Here is a 13,049-nt window from a genome sequence, read left to right as displayed (position 1 = left end):
AAGCACGTCAATACAGAGGAGGGGTGGCAATCGACTCTTCCCACAGAAGAAAAACTGGGAAGCTTTGCAACTGCAACCCAGGTAAGAATTAAGCTTGATTGTAAACTAAAAAGGCTGCGACCAGGACCATGTAAGACTGAGTCGCATAAATAGTCGCTTTGTGAAAGACGGTAGGGGAGAACAGGGTAAATAGAGTGGATAAAATGAGCCACCCCCTTTATCTAGGTAACCATAAGCAAAAGCAATCATGTGACCACAAATGAAGAAAGGATAGTTCACATTACTCAGTCCACCTTGGACTCAAACACATGAAGAGAGTGGTCAGCAAAACAGAGCAAAAAAAAAGATTTTTGTCATGCCAAGTGAATTCATCATGTTACTAAAGTCAAAATTATTTTTAATTCTATAATTAATTGGTTTGATATTGTGTTATTTTTATATCAGTATATAATGGTAGCACTATTTACCCCATCCCCATGCTCATTTTACCCTTACATTGGGGTAGGTTGTGCCATTGGACTTTTTTTTGATGGCTCATTGTTCTTAAACCATAATAATAAGATAACTTGTTTTAATTTCCATGGGTACACAACAACCTGAGGTATATATAGTAACTATTATTTGAAACAAATACACTTTCATCTTGCAGTAAAATCATCATATGTAAAAAGTGGCTCATGTTACGCCATTCTCCCCTACCGGGATTCATGTGGGTTCTGAAATCTTGAAACACAGGAAGCACTCGAAATAAAACGCTGCAAAAACAGATGGTATTGTGAAATACGTCAAGTTATCCAGCCAGCCTGTTGAGTAACACAATACTGGAAAGGTGTCGATGATAATTTACTTTACTACTTACTAATGCCTCAGACAATATTATAGGATTAGGCTATCAGAGCAATACGCATACAATACAATACAGTTTTTGATGTAAGTTATAAACTCGTTTGAGGAACAAACAGGTAAGACAATAAGGAGAAAGACTATAAAACAAATCTTCATAGTTGTAAAATTGAATTTCACAAGGAATTCATGTTTTTGGTAACACTTTACTTTAAACCTCATATTTAGTATTTATAAGCAGCATAGAAACAGTTAATAAATGCTTAATAAGACACTAAGCAGATATAAGTGTTTATTCATGTATTTGTCCACTATAGCTGCTCCTGGATGCTGGTATATAACCAGATAATAAATGACAATATAGTAAGACACAGTTATGATAATATAAAATATGTCATTAAAAGAGTTATAATTGTTGACAAATAGGTTGAACTAGTGTAATGTGGGAGATCATCTATCTCTTGTTCTACCAAATGCTAATGATTAGGATGCTGACAAATTAAACCTAGGGTGTTATGCAATCGAAATCACATGACTTCACACATGTGACATAGATTGGGGATATGCAATCTTCCCACAGAAGTACTTGCTGTGAAGCCCAGTCAAAGGTCAATGACAAAGGACTTTGAGTAATTTAATGTTAAGGATATAAATCTGTCATAAATTAAGCAATGTCTCAAATTGTTATCAGATTGTGTTTATTATATGTTCATGCCTCAAAATATGCTATAATATGGTGAAAACATGTTTTATATTATTTATTTCAGCTAATTTTTCATTGTCCCGCTTTAGAAAATGTGGGATAGTCATATATGTTGTTAAATTGGTGAAATATGCATTTAAGGACATTAAATGTGCAATACCAATAGTTATTCAGGGGTCTTAGTAATGCTGGTCAAAACTGAGGCAAAAAAGGTTAAGATATCCTGACTTTTAGTCCCCAGTATGAGTCATGCTCCAACAACCCTGGATCCTAAATTTCCCACAGTGCAATTTGATAGCATCTATCTAGGGCTTTTTCTCTCAGACCTCAGAAAGCTCCTTCCAAACCCACAGAAGATATTATACAACTGTTTTCTCAGGCTGAGTAGTACTGCTCTAAACTGAACTTCATGTGTAAAATCAGTGAAGTTTCCCTTTAATATGTTGCATGGAAAATAATGCATCTGAGGTCCATTTACTTAATTTATTTAGGATTAATTGTTATGAGAAGGTGAAGTAAACCTTACGCTCATGAATCTAAAGCATCAAACATTTTACAGGCACAAACACTAACATAATATATTAGTTTTCTGTATGGCAGCTGACAGCATTCCAGTTATTAGCTCAAGGCAAACATTTCAACTGTTTAAATTTAGCTTTATTATCAAGGCTCATATCAGGTATTTATAGCTGTATACAGAGCAGTGTGTGACAATGAAGCTGCTCCAGTGAACCATGAACCTGCCAAAGCAAACATGTACCTTGTTTAAATGTGGTCATTGCAACAACATTGTATTTTTAAGCTTTGTTCATTTTTGACTTTCTCATAGGACGTCTTGTTAAGGCAAGGACAATATGAAGATGCTGGCTCTTCAGTTGGTTTTCATTGGTGTATACATACAGGTAGGTGTATAAAACAGAGCTGAAAACTGATCAATTTGTCTTTTTCCCAAAACTAAACAATTAGTTGATGAAAATGGCGTTCCCTTTGTGTAAATTAAGGGAATAGTTCAACATATAAGCGTGCCACTCTGATGTCTGGGCGGTAAACATGAACCTGGAGCTAGAGGCCGGTTAGCTTAGCTTAGCACAAACACTTGAAAGCCTGGGTCTAGTAACAAAGTAAGTAACAAAACCTGCCTATCAGCAAATCCAAAGCTGACAAACTGACATTTTATAAAGTGACATCGATCTGCTAATCTAACTCTCTGTATTTCCCAAAATGTCTAATTCTATTTTTAATTGTTGATTTCGGTTACTTTCCAATTCACAGAAATAATGTTAACTTCCTACCTGCAGGTACCCACATGCTACCCATCATGTACTCTCTACAGGCTCTTGGCTGATTGCAGCTCACAGCGCCTCTATTCGGTTCCTGCTCTGCCTCCCAACATCACCCACCTTTACCTGGAGTTGAACTACATCAGTGAGATCAACAGCACCTCGGTCCGAGACTTCGAGCAGCTGCTACAATTAGATCTTGGAAACCAGCATGTGCAACTCGTAATAAGGAACAACGCTTTCCTCAGGCAGAAAAAGTTGACTCGGTTGGTCCTAGGCAACAATATTGGCCTTCAGCTGGAGCCAAGGGCATTTGCAGGACTGTTCAATTTACAACACCTCTATTTGGATCATTGCAATTTGAACAACTCCATACTGGCAGAAAGCTATCTGCAGCCGCTTTCGTCCCTAGAAACGCTTGATCTCTCTGGTAACAAAATAGTGAGACTCAAACCTGGACTGTTCTTTTTAAGTCTCAAAAAGTTCACACAGCTAAACCTCAAATTGAATCAGATTGACAGATTATGTGAAGAAGATCTTGTTAATTTTAAGGGGAAGTACTTCACACTCCTGAACATGCACTCCAACCACTTACGCCACATGTTTGATGGAGATCTTAACTGGGAAAGATGCGGAAACCCTTTTAGAGGGATGGCCTTTAATACCCTTGATTTATCCCTCAGTGGGTTCAGTGTAAGCAGATTAAGACAGTTTTTCAAAGCAATAAATGGGACTCAGATTGCTCATCTTATATTATCTGGACACATCGGTAAAGATTTTTCACATGACAATTTACCCGATCCAGACAAAAGCACATTCGAAGGCCTCATGAACAGTGCAGTTGAAATTTTAGATCTGTCTAAAAGCCGTATATTTGCTCTGCACGTGGCTGTTTTCAGCCCTCTAAAAAATGCAATAATAATTGATATTTCCCAAAACAAAATCAATAAGATTAACAAAAATGCTTTCAATGGTCTTCAGGGACATTTACGAATGCTGAACCTGTCATTCAACCTTCTAGGAGAAATAAATTCTTACACATTTACCAATCTGACAGACCTTAGGGTGTTGGATTTGTCTTATAACCACATTGGTATATTGGGATACAAAGCATTCAGTGGTCTTCCCAAATTACGAGCATTATATCTGACAGGAAACTCACTGCGAGACCTGGGTTTCCCTGCATCATTACCAAACTTAGATTTTCTCCTTTTGGGTGACAATAGGTTGAAATCACTGAACAATATTGTTGACTTGGGCATGAACAGTATTCGTGTGGACATTACAGACAACAGATTAACAAACTTGGAGGATGTTTATGTCATTTTATCTCATTTCAAGCGACTCCAAAATCTTTTCTATGGCGGCAACTTCATCATGTGGTGCACTCTAAGTCCGAACGTTTCAATACCTCGTAATAACAGTTTGCAAGTTCTGGATCTTCATGGTAGTTCCCTGAACATAATCTGGGAAGAGGGGAAGTGCCTTGATCTGTTTGATCATCTCGACAATGTGCTTGGTCTGGATTTAAGCTTCAACTTACTCAAGACTCTCCCTGAAGGGATTTTCAGTGGCCTCAGCTCAATCATAGAGATCGACCTCTCGTCTAATAAATTGACCTATCTGCAGCAGGATGTCTTTCCCGCCAGCCTGAGAAAAGTCGACCTCTCAAAAAACTTATTGGCGTCTCCAGACCCTACAACGTTTCAGTCTCTTCTCTTTCTCAACCTTGTGGAAAATCAGTTCCACTGCGATTGCAATCTCGAGAGTTTCCTGACGTGGCTGAACATGACTAATGTAACCTTCCTGACCCCAGTTGAGGAGTTCAGATGTAAGTTTCCAGCCTCTCTCAACAACCTTACTTTGCTGCATTACTCCAGGATTGTCGAGCCATGTCAGGAGGATGACGAGAGAGCCGTCCAAAATCTTAAGTTTGCTCTGTTCATCTTCTCTGCCATCCTCATAATCACCGTCATCCTCAGTGGGATTGTTTACACCCATCTGCGTGGGCACATATTCATCATCTACAAAAAGATCGTCAGCAGAGTTCTCGGGGGTCCAAAACCCCCGCCTCCTCAGGAGGAGGTGCAGTACGATGCCTACCTCTGCTTTAGCAACAGTGACTACAGGTGGGTGGAGGCTGCATTGCTGAAGAAGCTTGATAACCAGTTTTCAGATAAGAACATCCTGCGCTGTTGTTTCGAGGCCAGAGATTTCTTGCCAGGTGAGGATCACCTTTCCAACATCAGAGATGCCATCTGTGGCAGCAGGAAGACTGTGTGCATCGTCTCCAAGGAGTTTCTTAAAGGTACAATTTTTCTGACTAAAATTTTTAGATACAGTTGGGAGCTTACACGATGTCTCCTTAATGTTGGGCCTCTTTCTTTAACTCCTACACAGGATTTTTACTTATGTTTCCTGATTAGACCGTTTTCAAAAGACCATGTTTGACTCCCTAACTCTCCTAATAGATTTGTTGCACCTGTTAGAGTGGATAATTTACACCATTATCATTCTTAATAGCTCATAGAGTTAGGTGACATCACATAACTCCCAGCATAGCTCCACCCAACTTCAGCCTGACTGGAGGGGTAATCAGAGTGTGAGTGTGCAGGGGTCTTTAAAAAACAAAATACTCAGTGTGTTCCTGAGAATCTAGCAAGCTAGCATGCTAGTTATCACCATGGTCATAGAAAGACTCCCTTTTTCTCATTGTTTTTTGACACCCCTGGATTACAAAGTGAATCATGAAGTTAGAAATTAAAGAGTAAACTAATTGGCTTGTCCCTCTTTTTAGACGGCTGGTGCCTGGAAGCGCTATCATTGGCCCAGGGGTGGATGCTGGAAAAGCTGACAAACGTCTTGATTATGCTGGTGGTAGGGAAGGTGTGTATCAGGCTGCTGATTTGTCAGCAGAGTTGTCTTTCTTTACACTCATTCATTAAAGTCCGCCTCCGGTCAAAAATATGTTTTTCTTCTTGTTCCTGAATGTTTTAGCTTCACTGTGTAGAATGATGTATGTGCAGTTTGACAGTGAAGAAGGAGACATCTTGTGTCCAGCAGTTAAACTTCTGAAATGAAAAATATTTGCATATTCATAGATTCTGGAATTTTTAATGAGGGAGAAGGAATAGATGTCATTTTAATTATTTTAATGTGGAAATTATACTTTTTTTCTGCAAAAACCATGTCAGACACACATTATGGTTCCAAACAGAGCATTTTTGTATGTCTTAATACATGTGGGGAGGGTATCTTTATCTGAAAAATAAGGCAATGAGGCAGGTTGAGGAAAATCAAAACAGTTTCAAAAAGTTTTGATTTTGGCTGGAAAACCAAGACAATGAGCTGAAAGAAACTAGAGAATCGGATGATCTGTGGGCTCATCACCACAACTCAAACAAGTAGTCATGTGATACATTCTTAATATAAAAATATCGATTATAGCCACTTTAAAGAGTAACCAACTCCCAAAGCCAAATGTTTATTAACCCTGACAACTGCATATTAAAACAGGTACCAAATATTCCATCTGCTGTTGGCTGGTCTTTGGTGCCAGGCGACTCCCTCTCTGTAGAGAACAACTGGCACCATAAACCAGCACACTTCTGTACCTTCTTTTCACCAGTAGATGTCAGATTTTATGCAGATTTAAATTAACATTTTGTTACAGAGGGCAAAACATTGCTGCTGCTGCTGCTGCTGCTGCTGCACTGCCCTCAATAGACTGAGACTCTAAGTATGGTTAAACATCTGGCCATGGCCCAGTTAGTAACATCACAGCAGGCATTTTGCTGCTCTGGTGTGGTCATAAACTCAACCTGCATGAAGTTTCAACCCATAGTTTTCCGCTGTCTAACATCCATTTGTACAGAATTCAAACATAAAACACTGAAATGATGTAAGTTCTTGTGACTTTCACTGCTGACCTAAATCTCCATTATGAAATCCAACTTAAGGTGGCTCACTACCAGCTGATGAAATACAACACAGTCAGAGCTTGCATCCAAAGGAGAAAGTACCTTGTCTGGCCCGAGGACCCCCAGGACCTGGAGTGGTTTTATGAGGAGCTTGTCTCACAGATACTTAAAAAGACCAAGGTGAAAAAGCTTTCAGAGGACAAACCCGAGCCTGACATCCAGCCTCACAATCAGGACAGTGTCCAGCTTGAGAACATCAGAGCAATTGCAATGTAAACTCTGACTGTATTTTAAAGAAACATGACTTTAACAAAGATAACCTGCTGATACCAAAACATCCAACCCACTGAAGTGTTACGAGCTACGGTCACAGCAAGTTCTCTCTTTTAAAAAACACCTTTCTGATTTATCAGCTTTTCTTCAAGGAGAAAATAAGTGTTACTGTTCTAATCTTCAAAAAAAAAGTAAAGGCAGAAAAAAACCCATCTTTGATACTTGACAGCTATAGAATCAGATGACGTACTGTATGATTTCAGCGAGTAAAACCTGCTGTTAGTCTGCACTGCTGAACAATTCTGGGCTTGTTTCAGTGTGTTTAGGTGAGTTGTGGCACAGTTTTAAATCTTTTTCTGTTTTGTTTTGTCAGTTTCATCGCTTACAGCTCTACATGAATCAATGATATGTACAAACAAATGATTGTTTAGTTTAATTCAATAAATAAACTATAATGTTGAATAAAATCAGCACAATCTGTCAAATAAATCAAGTGTAATAACTAATGTTTGGTAATCATTTGCTAATTTTGCTAATAATCTTGTCTTTTAATAATCTATTTGTAGGTAGAATTTCAACAAAATTGAAGAATTTTCACCCCAAAACTGTCAGATAAACAGTCAGAAACTCTAAGATATGATATTTTTAGCAGGTAATCTGTATATAAAAATATGAAAGAACATTTTTAATTATTTCTTGTTTCTTTGGATCTTTGTTTACTATTTTTAGCCACTAGATGGCGAGCTGTTTCTTCACCGTATCTTCATGTTTGTCTATAGTAATCAGTGAAAACCCAGAGTATTAATTAGTGAGATTTTAGTGATCACCACATCATTATAATTGCACTGGGTGTGTCACATAATGACACTATTTTAAATTAACAACTGCAAATGAAATCATCTCTCTAACCACATGGGTTTGTTGGACTGTAAAATGAGAGTGAATCTGAGGTCACTCAGTTTCCTTTAATTTGAGCTGTGTGTCTGAAAACAGGAAGCTACTGGGCAGAGGAAAGCTTCCGTCCTGTTGGCCCCGGCTGCCTGCATCCTCCCAGCCTTTATGAGCCAGCTGCTCTGAACATTACAGCCTGCAGAGTCCTGCTGCTTATACACTGTGGACAGTCCATTAATCTGAACACATTGCTTCATCGACATCTGTCCGGCTGCCTCTTATTATGCATTCAATTATATTTTCTGACATTTTTACCAGTGTGAGTTGAAAATGTGATTAATTCCCTTTAAATGTAGAGGGTATTATTTGGGGGCATAGAAGCATATCTGAAGGCAGAGAAAGCCTTTTGTGGTTCTTAAGTGTATAGCTCTGTTTTTTTGTTTTTCTGCTTTTGGCTGACAGCAATGGTTGAAATATATGGAGACCCAAGACTGAGAAAATTAGACAAGCAATTACTTTTTTTTTAAGTAAAAAGAAATATAAATCTTTTTAGTTTTCTTTTAACCACCAATCCCTCAATCAATTTTTAGAGGTGCCTGTTGATCAGGAGGCAGAGCAAGTTGTCCATTGATTACAGGGTTGGTTTTTCAATCCCTGGCTTCCATCAAGACTGAACCCAAACTTAGTTCTGATGGTCAGGCCAGCGCCTTGCATGGTGGCTCCACCACCATTGGTGTGTGAGGGTGTGTGCGTGAAATATGGTGGCCCAGACGTGCAAAACACAAGAACACTGGATAAAACACACAACACAGAGAACACAACAACAAAACTGAAGGCACAACATTTAAGAACATGAACAATGAACAAACATGAACAAAACAGAAAATACAACATTTCACAAAACTCAACAGCATGTTTTCTGAAATGTGTTTTATGTGTTGTTGTGTTTTGTACAATGTTGAGTTTGGCACCTCAGGGTGAATTCAATTGATCAAGTGGCCTCTCTCTCACACATTGTGGGGGGTTTTTTGAGAGCAAAGAAGTTTCTTTTAAGCTTGTCTCCAAAGACCTAGTAGCTTGCTGAGATCTGGCAACATTGGCCCTAACCATTAGAGCACCACCAGGGGGCCCCTCATTTTATTTTTCAAACCTTTTTTATATTCTTTTGTCTTGTCACACATTTAATTATTTATACCCTTCCCCCTCCGCCTCCTCCTCCCCTTCCAAGTGTGTAGGAGAACCTACGGTGGTCATGAAACTTGCAAAAAACGGGAAAGGCCCTCTCTAGAGCCAGTGTTTGGTTTGTCTGTTCTCAGCTACTGTAGAAACATGGCGGCCTCCATGGAAGAGGACCCACTCCTTATATAGAAATAAAGGTCTCATTCTAAGGTAACAGAAATACAACAATTCGTATTTTCAGGTGATTATACACTAAATAAAACATACTTATGAATATTATATTCCATGTCTGCTAAGTCTGTTCCACTAAATGCCGCTAAATGCTAAACACTGCACCTTTAAATACACACACCTTGCACAAATAGTGGAACTGGACACGACAGTCTGAACAAGCATAAAATGGGAAATGTGGTGAGTAAATTGGAAATGTTGCTTGGGGAACGCCCCTAAAAAAGGAGTAGAACAATGGTCAAGTGAAAGATTGATAGAAGAGAACAATTTATTTGATCAATTTATACCTAGTAAAGGAATAAATGTTTTGCTCTTTTTTTATCAACTGATAGTAGGTTGAGGGAAATGTATAAGGCTTTACATTTCATTTTACAACTAAATAACTTAACAGTATTATTTATTGATGTGTTCATTTATATTTTTGACCTTGTCTGGTAACCGTTTACCACATTTTGTCATTTTCGGGGCTCCATAGATAAAAGGATTAATGTTGGAAAAAAACATTCAGTTCTTCCACTGATCAAACAAGTAGGGAAACCTATTTAATTTCTATTAATCTGGCCCAGTCCAGCGTCTCCACCGAAATCTAATTTGAAAAGTGGAAGCAAATGTTTACCTTGTAAACAAGCTCTCCAGCTCTGCGGCCTCCTCACAGTTATTTAAGGCTTGTGGAATATACTTAGAACAGACACACATGCTTCTGAGATTCTCCCTCGCAGGGAAATGTAATAAACCCTGCCCCATGGCCATAGCTAATATTTGACCTCTGTTTAAGCAAATATAATTACAGGGATGCTCACGCAAGCCTGAGGAGGGATCCTCTGAGGCAAGTGGGCTCATCTTCACTGCAGTGATTGAGCAGAGGAAGAGAATAAAGGCAGCCATGGGGAATCTGAGGCCAAGGGGAACACAAACTGATCTGTATGAGCCAAAATAAGATCTTTCCTTCAACACAGAAGCATCAAGCGAGTCCGGTGTGGGTGGTTTGCTTATGTAATGTATTTTATAGGGCATGTTTGTTTGCGGAAGTTTGTTTTGGGGTTAAGGGGCGTGACGGGGATGAGAGGAAAGAACCAGAATTACACAGCTAATGCATGGTGGTACTTTTCCTCCCTAAGGTCCCTCTGACATTTGAATGCATCCCTGAACTAAAGTAAAAGTGTTTTCAAGCTAGAGGGGTATTTCTGAATCATCCATTCATGTTCCGGCTGCTTTTCTGAGGCAGGGTTGTGGTAGAAACTAGTATTTTGCATCGAAACTAATGCCTTGTGATGAGTTAATCATGTTTCCACAGAGGCACTCCTTCTGCAACCACAATGTGAAAAGTGTCTGGGAAGCAAAATAAAACACTAAATTTGAAATGTCAAAGCAGCCCTTGAAGATAGTGTAAAGAGGATTGGCTCTGAAATTCCACATCAAAAGAAAAGCTACTGAAATTTGGGAGCTCTGAAGTAACTGCCTGCTTGATTTTAAACTAAAGCATGAACGCAACTTACACAGACGACTAAACTACAGCTCAGTGCTCCACTGTGAATTCCCCTCTCTCCAAACACAGCCCCGTAACCCACTGTGAAACTACTGAGAGCAGATCAGCCTTCACATTCCACACTGGAGGGAATATGGGGTGCGCAAAAACGATCAGAGAGGATGACATCTTGTTTTCCCAACTGATCTCCGAGGAAACAGGTGTTTTCTGCACTTGGTAGGAATGGCTTTAGAGGCAACGAGAAAGGGAGAGAGGATAAAGGGGTCAGGGGAGAAGGAAGATAGAAAAGGAGGGATATTATGTCTATTTCCATCACCTGTTTAGACAGACAACTCAATCAGGTCCTGTTTAAATTACAGCTCTGAAATGAGCACTTACTTTAGCCAGCCTTCTCAGTTGTGTTTGTGTGAAAAAGCAGGGGGAAAAAAAACAGTCCTCAGCAACCAGTTACAGAGAAACTTAATTCATCTCAGCTTGAAGACTGGTCTAACTGGACAACTACTAAGTTTGAATTGATTAAACCTGCAATAACTGCCTTTTGGCCACTTGGGGGCAGCAGAACCCGAGCTGTGAATGCAAACTGACATATTGCCTTTTAAAGGACTGTAGGATTTAGTGGCATCTAGTGGTGAGGTTGCAGATTGCAACCAACAGAATACCCCTCCCCCCTCCCAAGTGTGCAGGAGAAACTATGGTGGCCATGAAACTCGCAAAACTTGCGAAAGGCCCTCTTTAGAGCCAGTGTTTGGTTTGTCTGTTCTGGGCTACTGTAGAAACATGGTGGGCTCCATGGAAGCGGACCTGCTCCCTATGTAGATACAAAGGGCTCATTCTAAGGTAACAAAAACACAAGAATTTTTATTTTAAGGTGGTTATAATTAAAACATACTCATGAATATTATATTCTATTTCTGCCAAGTTCATTCTGCTAGATGCCACTAGATTCTACACAATGGACATTTAACCATGTTAGCAGATAGTTGCCTATCTATTACCTCCATTTAAACAGGGAGGGTCAAGTGCTCTTTTAACCTTTTACACATATGGAACAACAATGGAGAAGTGTTTCTGGTCACCTGATGAATGTAAGTCCCATATTCACTCTTCTTTTACCATTTTTTGGTCTCCACTAACTCCTGACAGTAATATGTGGCTCTTTAGCTACAAAATATTCCACTTTCTTCTCTAGCTAGTTGCGAACTTTGTCTGTCTACAGTTTGGGGCTGGGCACATAATGTACAATGTGGTTTTGTTTTGGGGGGGGGTTTATAGCTTTTTTGCTGAAAACAGCTGCCAAAACGATGCACCAAAACAGTAAAGTTGCAGGCCAGAAAACCAAACCAATGAGCTGAAAGACAATATAAACCTCCATAAAGCTGAGAGGAACTGCACAGTCCGGTGATAATTCTTTGTGGGCTTGTCTTTACAAGAGACCCCTACATACAGTACATGTAGTCATTTGATTCATTGTTATTGTAAAAATATTGATTATAGCTGCTTTAACTTTGAGTTCAAAAAGCTTCTGTGCCCCTTTAATATTCTGACGATAATTTGGAGAAAGCTAAACCGCAGCAATAAATAGGTGGAGACAGACAGAGCAGTCAGCAGGTTTTGTTCCAGTGTTGCCCTGGAAATATTACAAAAGAGTTATTCAAAATATATATTTGTTAGACAAGCAAAACCACTACTGATGGCAACTGGGTTGCTTTCTTAGTCTTTGTGCCAAAGTGTTGTCTCCCTATAATTAAAGCTGTCTGCCTCAGCAGGTCTAAGAGTTTAGAGTGCTTCTCTCAGTAGTTGATGTAATGCATGTAATGAGCCCCACAACACTTAAGCTTTCTTTACAGATTAATTTACCTGGTTCCTAAAATGATTTTATGATTTAAGTTTTATCTTTTTATGTAATTTCCAAATCCATATCCAAACTTCTCAGTTTCTGAGTAGAAACGCTGTTAATGGATTTGTGAAGATGAACTCTGTATCACAGATCATAATAAAAATCTGGTTATTAATCTTGTGTGAACACCAGTCAGCCCAGCCCAGTTCAAATCCAGGCAATGACTGCAGGCCAGATGTAACAGATAGCAGTGAAGGCGCCAGCAGTTTGAGACAATGAAACAGGTGTACGCTGTTATGATTAAAGATATACCCTTTGTTGAATGGAGCCCCACCTCATTTTATGGTGGGAGCATGTGTGCGTATATCCAAAATGAGGAGAGCAGGAATTAGACAGCAACACAATA

General features: G+C 39.3%; 1 protein-coding gene across 1 annotated transcript; it reads left to right on the top strand.

Moving 5' to 3' along the window:
* LOC122965818 (toll-like receptor 5) lies at window positions 1–7,187 on the top strand. The gene is made up of 5 exons (XM_044330044.1): window positions 1–81; window positions 2,376–2,448; window positions 2,845–5,134; window positions 5,624–5,712; window positions 6,786–7,187. The coding sequence occupies exons 2-5, from the start codon at window positions 2,401–2,403 to the stop codon at window positions 7,020–7,022; spliced, it is 2,664 nt and encodes an 887-aa protein (XP_044185979.1). The 5' UTR covers window positions 1–81; window positions 2,376–2,400; the 3' UTR covers window positions 7,023–7,187.
* The last annotated feature ends 5,862 nt before the right edge of the window (window positions 7,188–13,049 follow it).

Source organism: Thunnus albacares, chromosome 16 (assembly GCF_914725855.1).
Source record: "Thunnus albacares chromosome 16, fThuAlb1.1, whole genome shotgun sequence".
NCBI lineage: Eukaryota > Metazoa > Chordata > Actinopteri > Scombriformes > Scombridae > Thunnus > Thunnus albacares.
This window is presented reverse-complemented; position numbering and strand designations above follow the sequence as displayed.